General features: G+C 42.9%; 1 protein-coding gene across 1 annotated transcript; it reads right to left on the bottom strand.

Annotated features, from left to right (window-relative positions):
* Positions 1 to 11101: 11101 nt before the first annotated feature.
* Positions 11102 to 12331, bottom strand: LOC125908309 (uncharacterized). Its single transcript, XM_049611000.1, has one exon. It carries the CDS (start codon positions 12329 to 12331, stop codon positions 11102 to 11104), a length of 1230 nt encoding a protein of 409 aa, XP_049466957.1.
* Between the last annotated feature and the right edge of the window lie 3660 nt (positions 12332 to 15991).

The raw sequence follows: 15991 nt of genomic DNA, 5'->3' as shown, positions 1-15991 counted from the left end.
AATGCACAGAACGCTGCGCTTAACTACCACCGAAAACCCGTTACACAACACAAGCATACAACACACCCAAACAAAAATTTAAAGGCCCCGAAACACAATATCAATATACCGGCTCGTAGCCGGTAAAATTAGCAGGAAAAATTGACTAACATCAAGCAAGCAACGGTGCTCCAGTGGGTAGAGGTTTCATTCGAGAAACGATTCCATCGATATCGATGTGTGCGCTTGTCAATTTGGCTTGGATGAAACGTGCCTGTGCTTGTCTGGGAGCCCCTTTGCAGATGTGTGCCGAAAACAGACAGCTGTTTTCACGCGAAAAATGGTATTCACATCTCAAGCCTGAGATCGTGGAGCGTGCCTGCTTTTAACCCAAAACCTTAAATTTTCACGCGAGGCCATACTCATCTTTTATGGTCAACTGACAAATAGGGGAAATCGGGAAGGGAAGGTATTCATATGTCCAAAAAGGATCTGGGCCATGTTAATATTAAAATGATGTTTTATCACTACTTACATACAACTTTTTACGTGAAGACAAGATAAAAAACCGTTACAGCTATATTGAAGCCAAAACTCAAAGGTGGTTTAGGGGGCCCCAACGATTATGAGGACTCTTCGATGAAGGGGCCCCGTCGGTAAGGGCCCCCGTCGGTAAGGGCCCCCGTCAATAAGGGGCCCCGTGCATTTGGTGTCTTGGTGTGGATGGTCGGTGCACGAGCTCACCAAAAAAAAAAAAAACGCGGAGACACTTGCTGCTAAAATCCAATACATGGAACACAGAACAGAACGCTGCGTTTAACCACAAGGAAAACCCGTTTCAACAGCCACAAGCACACATCATACACAGACAAAAATTTAAAGGCCCCTAAACAAAATTTCAATACACCGGCTCGTAGCCGGAGAAATTAGCAGGAAAAATTGACACCAAGCTCGCGTCGCTTTAAAAAGCCTAGGAAGGTCGTTTGGTCAACGGTGCTTCAATGGGTTGAGGTTTCATTCGAAAAATGGTTAAATCGATGTCATTGTGTGCGCTCTTGGCTGGGATGAACCGTCCTGTTCTTGTATACGGGGCCCCTGCTACCGCTTTGCGATTGTGTGCTGAAAGCAGACAGCTGTTTCACACGAAAAATAGTATTCACATTCCTGGCCTGGTATAGTGGATTGTGTGTGTCTTTTAATGCAAAAACTAAAATTTTCATTCTTGATCTTAATCGAACACATCAAGTTTGTGGACCGAAGAGAAGGAGAAATGGGAAAGGTTTCAGTTAGAAGGAAGGGGGGAAGGGTATAAAAATACTCAAGGAACCTATGGACCATGTTCATTTATATATGGTTTTTATCGACTATTTCAATTTTTGCGAATACAACAAGACCAAAAACCGTTACAGCCGCATCTACATACAGCCATATACAGCCATAATACGAAGAACAATCTCCATTGCCTCGGCCATTTGGGGGCCCCGTTGATGATCCCGTCGATTGAGGGGCCCTTCCATTTGGTGTTGTCAACCCAATATACCCCCATTTTCTCTCCGGGGGTTATGTTTACAATCAGATGTAGTAGGTTTGATGATAGCTATGGTCGCCATATAGTATGTTCGGTTTTTGATACGGTCGCCATGTAATCTGATGAGCGTACAACGGTACAACTGATCAACGCGTACCATCGCGGTAGGTCAGTGTTTCGCTGACAAGTATCGAGGTTGAATAACAAGGTTTGTTCGAGGTTGAGGTTTGTTCGAAGCGGACTTTTCGACACTTGATCGTCCAGGCGATCATAGAAACCTCCTAAAGGTTTCCCTTACTGGAAACGTTGGAGTTTAGAGGCCTTACCTTGGGTAGGGGGACATAACTAAACTCTTTAAATGAGAAGTCGATAGATGTTGGATGGGCATAGTCCTATCCTGACAGTCCGAACGAATCTGACTTGCCACGGTCGGAATTGGTTTTATTTATACTCAATATGTTTTTTACATTTGGTTTTGGAATGTGTTTTTTGTCCTAATTAAAGGTTATTGATATGAGGTGCAATTCATACATTGTATTGGAGTGAGGTGTCTGTCAATTTGTGCCTATGCTGCGCTTTCAGTGTTTTTACAAAGGTTCTGGAAAGTTTCAACTGTTCTACCCAAGGAACGAGTGCGTTGGTCGATCTTTGCCTACACTGCGCTTTTAGCAATAAGTTGCTATGCGTTCTCTGTTTGTCCACTTTGCTGTAGTAACGCTTGAATTGCTTATGTTGCTCGTTTCGGTTGTTTTCGATAAATGTGTCTCAATTGTTTTTTCTATGAACGGTATGGTCTGGGTGTGTTGCTATGGTGTGGATTGATTTGCTGATGTGTTATAATGAATGTGTTGCAATGGTGTGATTTGGCTTTCCGAAGTGTGGTACGATGTGTCTATAGCTGATAGTGTGTATTTTATAATAAGTTCTGTATAGCAGATATGCTACACAGATTTACTATTACTACCAGACCTATCAGAAGCATATTTATTTTATTTATCAGAAGCATTTTACTATCAAAAGCAGAAAACATTTGCCTTTTTAACATGTGCAATATTTTTACTTTAGTTGGATGCGCAGAACGCTGCGATACATGCCCACCGATCAAAACAATATCATTTCATCATCGTTGGCCCAAAGCGTTGGATCAAATGCATTGAACGCTACGCACGAATTGGGTAAAGCGAAAATCCGTTACAAGAGATGCCTCACGCAAACTACAAGGACATACGACATTAAAAGGCTCCGAAACCGATCTCAACACAACGGTTCGTAGCCGTAGAAATTAGCAAGAAAAATTGGCTGACACCAAGCACGCTCTTTTTATCTGTTGAGGTTTCATTCAAGAATCGATTCCGATGTCGATGTGTGCGCTTTTTAATTTGGCTTGTGTCTATGTTATCTCGCAAAAACTAAGAACTCGTGCCCCGGCTAACCTTTGGGGCCCAGTCAAAATTGTGGACTAGACGAAATGATGGTAGAAAGGCAAGCTGTTGAAGGATTTGGGTCAAAATTGGAAGGGTCGACGGAAAGGAAATATCGATATGAATGATCGCGTAAAATTTGAACTAATTAAGCTGTCGGCAGCGGTCGGCAAAGTCCGGCCCGCCACAATATGCAGTCAGACCCGAGAAAATATTTGCCCGATTTTGAAAGATATGAAGATCCTATTCATTAAAAAGTAGCTGAACGTATTTTAATATGACAATTCATATCGTTGAACTCTTCCAAATTTGATCACCATAACATGGATTGTCGGACCAATCAATATGGTCAAGTTTGAGGAGAAATTAGAAAATAGAAACGAATAATTCCATAAAAACCTGTCTGTTGATTTTACGAGAACAATGGTTGCACACTATTGCTTTTGAAGGATGCAACGATTTTCTAGGAGCTTTATTTTAAAGAAATGCGCTATCAATTTGTCTGACCTAGCCTTACTTGTCCGTAGCCTCATAATAGTACTGAACGATTGTACGTTTGTCTCGATAATTTTTCAGCTGTTAAGGTTTTTGTACCATCTTCAGATATATCCTGAAAACAATTCGCAACATGGAAGGAAGGGTACATTGAGAAGCGATATTGCGATTTTGCTTAATTTTTTATGACTTTTGCACACTATGCGGCTGACTCTTAATTGAAGAATCTTTACAATCAATTTTAGTAATTGTAAGTTAGTAAAACGAATTTGAAACTTGCTTGGATGATATAATAATTTAAGAAAAACAACAATATAACCAATCGCATTATTTAATATCATAAACCAGTTATTTTGTGTATTATCTGTAATAATATAATAATGTATGTGTAGAAGAAAAAAATGCATTCTCCTGGCCCTCAACGATCGATCATTTAGAAAGCAGCTGATCTAAAGCAGTGGTCTCCAATCTGTGGTTCGCGGATCACTTGAGACAAACATACTGCAATACAGGGTATTTCCAGTTACTTTCGAATGAAAATATTGTTTTTCCCGCGTGCAAGAAGTTATCGCTCTGACCGATTGAAAATGAAGTGGCCGTAATTCGAAGCAAGACGGTACTTCAGTATTCATTGTAAAGGTAAACACCAACGTAAAAGCAAACTATTGTTTTCATGTTATGCTCACGATGACGATTTTAAATCAAATCGTCCGTACTATGAAACACGAGCTACTATGAAACTGTAAAGTAGGAAAGAAAATATCGTTTAGAACCATCGTTCTTGTCAATAAAAGACAAACGTAACTAGCTTAGCGAAAACGATAACTTTCCGACACACAACTCGGAACTAAAAATGTGAAACCTTTATCTTCTCTTGAGTATAAATAAAACCAACTCCGATCATGGCAGGTCAGATTTGTTATATGCTATCATCTATCGACTTCTCATTTAAGGAGTTTACTTATGTCCTCCTACCCAAGGTAAGCCTTCTAAACTCCAACGTTCTAAAGGTTTTTATGATCGCCTAGACGATCAAGTGTCGAAAGTCCGCTTCGAAAAAGTATCCACAGGACCCAAAATTTGAACATACCACAAAGCCTTTCTGATATTACTGATTGTTTAGTCATTGATATCGATTAAAAATTGGCGAAAAAAAGTATAGAAATTGGGGTTTTTATTGATGCGCAGGATGGCAGTCCATTCTGCTCATGTTCATTTCTATTTCATAAAGTTTTATACAGATGTGAACTGTATTTTGTCGAAACAAGTTTGTTGATTTGATATGCACCCACGGTTACCAATAAATTTCAGCAAGAACAGCAAAGTGGTGTGAGGATTTTTCTCAACCAAAATTCATTTTCAGTAATTAGTTTTACAGTGAAACGACAAAACCATGTATTACTCAACAGCTTTCAGTAAAAAATGTAACTGCAGCAAACTTAGAAAATTTGCAGTACATGATTCGTACACCATTTCACAACCTCCCCCCCCCCTCCCCCCGCGTCGATGGATTTGGTAAAGGGGCCCCATCTACCATAACGCCTAGGGCCTCGGAGAGGTTTGACCCGCCACTGGCCGTGTGTGATTGTGTGCGTGCGTCGACGGCTATTTCAGCTGGAGAACTCGTTTTTTATTTGCATCCAATTTTGCCGGTCAGTCTGTCTCATTCTTACTACCACATTTGACTTCATACAAAGTGGCAAAGTTTGACGTTTCGAATGTTGATGTTTTTAATCTCCTTGATTCTGCGTGATAATGTGTACAAAAACTTGTTATAGTGAAGTGTATTAATGTGTTTAGTGTTACTTCGACGTGCACAGTTAATTTAAATATGAAAAGTGTTGGAAAACAAAGTGTTGTAGTGATATTTATGCCTGTTTGTACCTCTGCCAAAGAGGTAAACATCATGTTAACAAAGTCAACAAAAAGGTAAATAACAACAACATGCATCGAGGTATATGCTCTTTTTGCAAATGTAAAAGAATTATGCCATATGCAAATATTATGTAAGATTTGTGACAAAAGTGTTTTTACTATTATTTACCCGAGTTATTCCATTTCCCTCCCCGCCTATCCACTTGTGCACCGTTAAAATAATAAAAATCGTGGCATATCGTTGTGCATATAATGTGTTTTATGTTTATATAGTTTAATATGCGGCTAGTTAATTTCGCTGCCGTGGTTAGCATACCGGACATGCAGATTATGGGGTTGCGGACGCCAAACGAAATCCGGGATGCAGCAATAACCGGGATCGCACGTGTACATCTTGGCTTGTACGTCGTGGCTTTGTGATGAGCGGGTCGATCCGAACTTACCGGGTCAGAGTCATCCGTAAGTGACCAGTAGTCGTTCGGGACGACCCGAAAGGTACAAATAGGTAAAGTAGGCCCAAGCACCGGGCCGGAAATGCTTATACTTTTACGTACCTACTGATTATTCGGGTTGGCTCAAACTCGCTGCACCCACAGGTCGAATTTAATTCCTAAAGTGATCTAGCAACTCTTACTGCAACCATGGTTCGGGATCGATTCCGTGAGACACCGGATCGTATCGTAAAATTAATCATATGACCCACCCCAAGTATAGCTGAACCCACGAGAGCAGTAAAGGACAGTTAACACTTTTGTTAGAAACCCGGTTATGAATGCCCGCCTGGCTGGAGGAATTCAAGCGAGACCACCATACAATGCATGCAAAAATTATATTATGACATAACATAAACGATCAAATTTTATTATGAGCGTGATTATTACAACCTAAATTAAAATTAATAATTTAATGAATTAATTAATTAATTAAGCCTGTCTCGTGGTACAGTCGTCAACTCGTACGACTTAACAACATGCTCGTCATGGGTTCAAGCCCCAAATAGACCGTGCCGCCATACGTAGGACTGACTATTCTGCTATTGGGGGTTATCCAAAAGTCACTGAAAGCCAACACGACAAGTGGTACAGCCAGGCCTTGATCGACACCGGTTGTTGAGTCAAAAGAAAAAAAAATAAAATAGTTCGATCTGGACCAGTCATGCCAACGAATAAGCGTTCAACTACAGTCAGAATTCAATAGTTTGTATCAGAATACCGTTTTTTTTTTAATTTCACAAAAATATCATGGCGTGCCGAGAAAAATTTCATTTTTTTGTATGGAAAAACGTGCCAACTAAAAAACACACACTCAATAGTTGGCATGGAATCGAAGTTCAACCAATGAGTTCAGATTGTTCTGTTAATTTGTTCTTTTGATCAAATAGCCATTGCCCAAGAGAAATGTAAGGCCGAAAATACACGGAGATTTCGCGGCCGCGGGATTCCGCTTGCTGAAAAATGTATGGATATGATAGTTCGGGAAAGTTTATATATATAAAAGTAAGGCTCAGCCCTCTACGTTACGCTAGCGTTACGCGTAACGCCTGTTAATCACAAACCCAAGCAGCATTTTTGAACGTTTGTTTTAACCGCCGTGGATGAGCAAATTAATAGATAATCATGTCTTATTATTGTTTACTTTTATATGATAATTAGAAAAGCTTTTTTGATAATGAGAAAAGTTGTCACAACTTCAAGAATTATAATTTTAACAATCTTATAAATAAAAGATGTAAATAATAAAAAAATGATCATTTATTTATTTACCCAGTTATTGATAAAGTAGTATAATGAAATACTTACAAGTATTTATTAACTTCATTAACCTCATTTTAAAAAGAGCCCTTGCATCTAAAGTAATTTTTATTCAAAATGGCCAGAAACATAGATTGAAAAGGTAATAGTTATATTTCATATATATAATTAAATTAAAAATATTTTAATATTTTATGTTTTCTAATCATAGAAAATGTTACTCCAATTGAAAGCTTTTGGGGTGTTCATGAGCTTCCTTCTTTCAGACTTTTTTTCATTAATCATAATGCAACAATGAAAAATATTAAACCTGTTATTTAATTGTTATTTAAAAATTTAATCTCCTTGAAATCGGTTCATCTTACACCAATTAACTTTTTTTCATCTCAATTTAAAATATTTTTTATTCAAATAATGTACACTGGTCGGTCGCCTGGATGACAAAACTGTAGTAAAAATGTTGCTTGGGAATATTTTAAGGGATGTAACGCTTCTCCAATGTAACGTAGAGGGCTGAGCCTTACTTTTACCGGTGTGTGCAAAGTTTCGTTGAAATTGATCCAGCCGTTTCGGAGTTTGCTCGCAACAAACACCGTGACACGAGATTTTTATATATAAAGATATCATATATATATATATATATATATATATATATATATATATATATATATATATATATATATATATATATATATATATATATATATATATATATATATATATATATATATATATATATATATATATATAGTTATGTTACACACATAGGGTGTAGTTCCAGCGAAACGGAAGCAAAGCAGACACCTTCACGTCAGAAGAAACAACAACAATAATCTCTTAATTTTACAGATGTTAGTATCATGTTATGAAGCATTTAAGTAGTACTTTGATTGCACATTTAAAGTTAATATAAATTTGTGTATGTTAAGGCAAGAATTCATAATATTTATCATAATAGTTCATATTAGCTATGTCGTAAAAAAACATTACTTATAATAATATGTACATGTAGTGCAGTAGTGCAGTGCATAATTTTTCGACTAGAATTCAAATAAACTTTGGTATCAATATGAACATCTTATAATAACGCTACTTAAGCTCATAATGATAAGACTAAAGTTTGAATTATACGTTAATTTAAAAATATTCATATGTACATATGTGACAGCTTATAGACGTTTAGGAATACATAACATATGTATACAGGTTAACTATCTTAATTAACTAAATTAACTAACTTAAAAATTTTCTATTGTGACAAGTCGATTTCCTAGAACCCTCCAAATTCAAGCGATGAGTAGCATGCTCCAACTTTGATTTCATAAACTTTTCTACAAAAAGGTCATCGACTTCTATCCCTAAGTGGTTTTTCCGACAGCCCTAAGCAAACGTAATACATGCCGGTAATTACAAAACGGTATGTTTAATCTCACTGTTTCGGATAATTTATTTTCCGCGTTTCGGTGTAACTTTCAAACCTTTAATATTTACCAGCAGTTATTCGTTGTGCAGCAAAATTGAAAGAGAGATTTTATTTGCGACATTCACGGTTATTTATAAACTACTCGATCGAGCCGAACACTCGAAATTGAACGAAGAATGTTCGTGTTTCGTTAAGCACGATATGAAGTGACAGGGCTGTGCCTGAACATCCTCCCCCCCCCCCTTGACGAAAGTCAACAAACAAAACAAAAACAATCAAAATAAACGGAAATTAGGTGCATGTGCTCTCGTTGGCCTCTGCCACAGGTAAGATACAAATTTTTGTTATCGGACGAGTTACGATACCTTTTGATGTTTTCAGTGTTACTACCCGTGTCAGCTTGTCGTCTCCGGTGTGCACATGTACGATACGTGCGAGTGGCCAACGGGTTGGGGGGAGGAAATCATCCTTCAGGATGACCAGTCTGCCAGGTAAGATGCTGTCGTTCCTCTTCGCCATGGTGTTATCACGTTGCATCTCTTGCAGGTATTCCGTCGTCCAGTGTTTCCAGAAGCGCTGCACCATTACTTGCCACTTCTGCAAGTCGCTGAGGGTGCAGGAACGAAGATGGGTGTAGTCCGGCTCGGGGACAGCATGCATCGATGTGCCCACGAGGAAATGCGCTGGGGTAAGTGCCGATAGATCGTTAGGGTCGTCTGACATAGGTAGAAGAGGACGCGAGTTCATCGCCGCCTCAATCTGATGTAGGACAGTTGTGTAGCCTTCATAGGATAGTCGCGTGCTGCCTAACTGCCGAAAAAGGTGTCGCTTGGCGGTCTTCACAGCTGCTTCCCACAATCCGCCGAAATGTGTTGCCTTGGGAGGGGTGAAGTGCCAATTGATGCCGCGGTTAGTGCAATCTGTCACAATTAGATGTAGCTGCTGTTCATCGTGAAACATTTCGAACAGCTCGTGAAGCTCCCTCGCCGCCCCTTCGAAGCTGCTCGTTTATGGGCTGGCTTCAGGTATAATGGACCGGCGTAATCCACTCCGGTAACACTAAAAGGCCGGCTGGGAGTGATGCGCTGCGTTGGAAGCTGTCCAAGTTGTTGCTGTTCAAATGTCGGTCGCTGTCGCACCGAAAACAATTCTGCACAATGTGCTTAACAAGATGCCTTCCATCTAACGGCCAAAACTCTTCGCGAATTCGAGATAAGAGCAGCCTTCCTCCTCCATGACGAAGCTCCTCGTGTTGATACTTTGCGATCAATTGCGCGAACGGATGTTTCTTGGGAAGTAAAACAAAATGCATCGCTTGGTAGGGAAGTTGAGATAGCCGTAAACGTCCCCCTACACGGATAATCCCTTGTTCGTCAAGGAATGGACTTAGTGCACGTAAAGGTGATTGCCTCATGACTTCGTTTCCCTTTTTGAGCTGCCCGAGTTCAGCTGAAAATGCATCCTGCTGTGCTAGGCGGCTTAACACAGTGTTTGCTGTTTCCATGTACTCGGGTGTGACGAATAAAGGTGCGGGGTGCTGTGCTGCTGTTCGCTGAGTGCGTGCCTTTTCCTTAGCGTTACGTGTGAAGCGAATGCAGTATGATACGATACGCAGCAATCGCTTGTAGCAAGAACACAACGCAAACCAAGGGTGATTAGTGGTTGTGTTTACAACGGCAGCACTCACCTGGAGAATCTCTAGATTCGTTTCGTTGGCTGGTTCCGGGTTAGAGTTGGGCCAGATGGAACCGGGCAAAGATAGCCAATCCGGACCGAAGCTTCACAGTTTGCTTTTCAGGAAATCAGCGGCTGACATGCCTCGTGAAACCAGGTCAGCAGGATTAGACGCAACGGGTACATGTCTCCACTGCCGCGGGTGTAAGTAATGCTGCACTTCAGGTACCCGGTTAGCCACGAACGTTGCCCATGTGTTGGGTGTGGCGCTGATCCAGGTTAAGGTGATGGTGGAATCCGACCAAAAGAAAGATTCTGCAACGTTGATCCCCATCGCCTTCTTTACTCGGTGATGCAGGTGTGCTCCTAATACAGCAGCGTATAGTTCAAGGCGAGGTAGTGTGACGCGCTTGAGCGGTGCCACACGCAATTTGGAAGAAAGCAACGTTATGCGAATCTGCCCGCCTTCGCCTTCACAACGCGCATAAATGCAGGCTCCATATGCTGCCTCCGATGCATCACAGAAGGTATGTAGCTGAATACGCGCACCTGGTAGAAGCGCATAACGACTAACCTTGAATTCAGAGATGAGTTGCCAATCCTCTTGTATTATTTTCCATTTCTTACAGATAGTATCTGGAACATACTCGTCCCAACCAGCTTTCTGCAACCATAATTCCTGCATCATCATCTTGGCCCGAATGACAATCGGGGAGATCAGGCCCAGCGGATCGAACATGCGAGCTATGTTGGATAGAATGGATCGCTTTGTCGGAATGGACACATCACTGGATATTGCGGATTCGAAGGATAAAACGTCATGCTCTGGCTCCCATGAAACACCAAGAGCCTTTACCGTCTCGTGTGGTAAGAATTGCCGCGCTGATTGTGTGCCGATTTGATCCGCATTTAAACCGGCGAGCACCTCGAGCTGATTGGATGTCCACTTTCGCAACTAGAAGCCGCCTTTGGCGAGCAATTGAGAAAGCTCGATTCGCAACTGGCGAGCATTTCCGATGGAATCAGCACCACCGATGAAATCGTCAATGTAGAAGTTATTTTTCAAAACAGCTGCAGCATCGGGACAAGAGGCGCCCTCATCGTTTGCAAGCTGCAGCAATGTTCTGGTTGCCAAGAATGATGAGGGGGCTAAGCCATAAGTAACCGTATTCAGCTCAAAATATTCGATTGGCGAGTGAGGCGAAAATCGAAAGCAAATGCGTACAAATTTCCGGTCATTAGGATGGAGCAATACTTGTCGATACATTTTCGCAATATCTCCAATAACGGCTACCTTATATGTGCGGAAGCGCAAAATTATGTCGAGCAGATCGTCCTGCACGACAGGGCCGACGCATAACGCCTCGTTTAGCGAAAAGCCGGTGGACGTCTTAGCTGAACCATCAAATACCACGCGGACCTTTGTTGTGGAGCTAGCGGCTTTGAACACGGGATGGTGAGGCAGATAACACGCGCATTCGTCGTCGGAGGGATTTTTTATGCGTGACATGTGCCCAAGCTCCAGATACTCACGCATGAAATCATGGTACACCGCTTTTACGTTTTGATCTCGTTCTAACCTCCTTTCTAGCAAACTAAACCGCCTTAATGCTGCTGCCTTCGAAAGGCCAAGCTTATCATCGAAGTCTGCTTGTTTAGGTAAGCATACCATATAACGACCAGCTTCATCTCGCTGTGTTGTATCTTTGTAAAATTGCTCACATTTGCGATCCTCAGGAGAATAGCCATAGCCACTCACGACCCAGCTAAATACGCTATCCATCAGGACTGGTAGATTCGATGACATTTTATATTGCGCCCCGCTTACAAAAAACGTGTGATAGTGCCGGGCACCGAGAATAATGGCGATCGGTGCCGACTTCTCGAAATGGGGGTCGGCGAATATAATATGTGGCGGTAATTTCCAGCCGCTGGTGGGCACATCATGTGCGGGCAGGTCAGCAATAAGCTTCTCGACTATCAAAAACTCAACGTTAATCGCATAAGGGCTCGCTCTGGATGATACCGTGGTGCGCATCGATTTCCGCACCGGGGTGGACGATTGACCAGCACCAATCAGCGTGATGTCGACCGTGCCCGATTTGATACCTAGCCGGTTAGCAAAACGGCTACTCATCAAATCTGGCTGGGAGGCACTATCTAAAAGTGCGCGCGCAGGATGCATTATGCCATGTGCATCAACAATGTTTACAAGTGCAGTTTGAAGCAGAACTTGTTCCGTAGTTTGCCTCAATGCTGCTGCATAAGTGCGTTGCGTGTTTGCCGTGTGATCGTCTGTGTTGTGTGTGTTGCGTACGGAAGCATTTTGCGCAGCTGACGTGTTCGCAGTGGAAAATGTGCCGTAATTTTGTGAAGAGTGTAAAAGCGAGTGGTGTGTTGAATTGCAGTGTCTGCACTTGTATTGCGATGAGCAATCACGCACACGGTGATTGTCGCGCAAGCAATTCAAGCACAATTTCAGTGTGATTGTGTTTCGGTACCGTTCCTCCGGTGACATTTGCAAGAAACGGGGGCATTTCGTTAAATTGTGATCGGAGTGGCATAAAGGGCATGTGCGTGTGTCGTGTGATGTTGACGGAAAGCTTGCTGTTGGAACCTTACAAATGTTCCAACATCTGTCAGACTAGGCGATGTTTTGACCCGGTTCAAAACATATAAAAAGGGAGAAAAACCGCGGAATCGGCCCTTAACGACAAAAGCGAACGAGTGTACAAACGATTTTAAGAGAGAGAATAAAAAACACTAATTTTTTGGCACTGCATTGAAGTAGCCTAAAGAATTTAATTCTCTCACTTTTTTACACGGGAAACAAACGTTTTCCAACATTCCAAAAAATTACTTGTTTAACAGTTTACAAGCTAATTCGTCGCGGGTCGTATAACCGAATCGATAAAGTACCGCGTAAGTGAGTTACACCCGCGTCCGCGTAGTGAAAACAATAAAACTTAGTGGGAAGTTAACGAAGGTTGAGAACCGAACAATGGATCAAGCACGGAATTTGCATTACGATGTACAGGAGGCTTATTCCACTCCTGTGACGAGTCATGGGACAGGGCACAACGGCGTTCCAACTCCAAGAGCGTCGTCAAGCTCGGTTCCGGAACGCGATGCTGTGAAGAATATTCCGCTGGAAGCAGGCACAAGCCGGTGCGCTACGGGCGGTAACGCAATACCGGAAAGGCAGGAGCGGGACGAGACAGCGTTGGATGCAAGATCCAGGACATCGACCGTCAGTATCGGTGAGTCAGTGAAGGGCAACGGCGTTTCGAGCCAAAGTGTGGTCAAGGAGGTGCGTGAAAAGCCGCGAATGTCGACGAGAACGCGAGAACGACGGCAACGAGCTGCCGACATTAGGCACGAGCTTCAAGAGCTGCTAGAAATGCATGAGCTCGAAAAGGCGGAAGAATGGTGCCGGGAAACTGACCGTTTGGGGGCACCAAGATCAGCACCGCTAGTACACGAGCATGGTAGGGTACGCAAACTTGATTTCGACGAATGGGTTCGCGGAATGGAAAATTCGTTGCAAATCAGTGATAGGAGAGAAATCGGACCGGCTCGGGTTCAAAACCCTCCGATACAGGTTCACGACCCAAACAATGATGGCGTGCGGATGACGTACGGCAATGGCGACTACGCTGCACAGACGGCGTCATATGGCAGGCGTGGCGAACACGCAATATACAGAGAACCAGCAATGTACGAAGAATTCGGTGCTTACAACGAAGGCGCGGTATTGACCGAACGTTCGATGCTAGGAAAACGCACAATGCACGATGAACGCGTGATGTATAATGAACGCACAGGGTTTGATGAGCTGGGAATGTACGACCGAAGGGGAAGCGCACACTATGCCACAGGACGCTCTTCGTATGCGCCACACACCACTGCACACACTTACACACAACGAACACCAGCGAACACATTTCTTAACCAAAGCCAAGTAACAGCTCGAAACGGTTTCCCACGGGATCTGCCGAGTTTCTACGGATCCGTAGATGAGTGGCCACGATTCATATCGACATATAATCGAACCACTATTTCCTGCAACTACACTGATGGCGAAAACCTTGAGAGGCTGCAGCACTGCCTCAAAGGTACTGCGTTGGATATAGTCGGTCACTTGTTACTGTTTCCGGAAGTTGTGAAAGCGGCTATTAACACTTTGAAAGCTCGTTTCGGAAGGCCGGATTTGATTGTGGATCGGACGGTGGAGAAAAAAAAAATGATGGCAGCACCCAAAATGGAACGACTAGATACACTGGTGGACATACAAATAGGAACTTTTTTCTGTGACCGAAAGACATAGTTCTTGTCAGAAATATTTGGTAGCCCTGAAAAGGACTGTTTAAGTGGTTGTTGGGAGGAGGTGTTGCGGTGTTCCACTGAGCGAAAACACATTCTAACGGTCAATCTGGTGACCGTTATTCGCTATCACTTCCTGACAGCGTTTGGCCATATCGCCGATGAGATTATGGCATTCGCTTCTGTCTATGCGTTCCCACATAAACTTGCAGCGTGTCCATAGATCATCGGCTGAACGTGCAGGCTGGTTCTTAAGCTGACGCTTGAGAGTTGACCACAGATTTTCAATCGGGTTGAGGTCTGGACTCAACGCAGGCCACGGTAGAACTTGCACATCCTGGTTTGCCAAATAACATTTAACTGTTCGCGATGTGTGCTTAGAGTCGTTATCATGCTGAAAGATGTAATGCTCTTCGTCTCCGAATTGTTGTCGGGCGTATGACAACATCTTACGACTAAGTATTTTTCTATATCCTTCCGAGTTCAGTGTCCCGTTGATACGGAACAAAGGACCCGTGCCGTGCCAGGAGAAGCAACCCCACACCATTACGTGGCCGCCTCCGTGACTAAGGGTTTTTATCGTATTTTTCGGATGATACGCCTGATTAGGAAAGCGCCAGACGTATTTAACGCCGTCCGAACCATCCAGATTGATTATGGACTCATCCGAAAAAATGATTTTGCTCCACCAAAAGATGGATGCAGCTAAATGTTCTTCGGCAAACCGAATGCGCGCTTCTACGTGGTGCGGCTGCAGCTTACGAACCTTCCTCGGTCTCCGGGCACAGAACCCAGCGGCGTGTAAACGGCGAGACACAGTTTTCGCCGAAACTTGCAAACCAAGCTCCTGCTTGATACGAGTGCAAGTTTTGTAAGGATCCGCCCTGATCATCTCAACAATCCGCGCGTCAACGTCGGCCGTTGTTTTTCGCGGACGACCTGTCGATTTACCCGTAGCCTCGCTACGAATGGCGTTGTCCACAAACGTCCGCGAACGGCCGAACGCCTTGCAGATTGTCTTGATTGGCACGTTCTCACGATACAGCCCCTGAATGTGTTTTCGCTCCTCTGGTGTGCAGTGCTTTCCGCGACCCATGATGATTTTGTGGAATTTTTAAATAGCAACCTTTCACCTTGACCACTGATGGAAGAATGAAGCACAACACGGTTTGGCTCTCCTTTTATACTGCCGCAAAACGCTGCCGTTACTCAAAACTCAGATAAGTAGCGCACCAAAAATGAGAGTATAAAAGGCAAAATTCGGCTATTACAAATTCAGTACGCCTCGAACTGTTGGCGATGACACACCTAGTGTATGCAAAAAAAACACACAAAATTTTTTTTCCTATTTTAATGTCCACCAGTGTACCGTTGTTGAGTTCGGTTTTGCGGTGAAAAGGTTGATAGCGACGGTGCAGGCTTCTGGATTGGTGGATTACATCCACGACGTTATGCTGCTGAAGGAGCTGGTAAAAAAGTTACCACCTGTACTGTGTATGGAATGGGCACGACTCCGAAAGCG

This window comes from Anopheles coluzzii, chromosome 2 (assembly GCF_943734685.1).
Source record: "Anopheles coluzzii chromosome 2, AcolN3, whole genome shotgun sequence".
Lineage (NCBI taxonomy): Eukaryota > Metazoa > Arthropoda > Insecta > Diptera > Culicidae > Anopheles > Anopheles coluzzii.
This window is presented reverse-complemented; position numbering and strand designations above follow the sequence as displayed.

Excerpts from the sequence above, each read along its gene's own strand:
- LOC125908309 (XM_049611000.1), bottom strand. The coding sequence starts at position 12,331 with ATGCATCCTGCGCGCGCACTTTTAGATAGTGCCTCCCAGCCAGATTTG.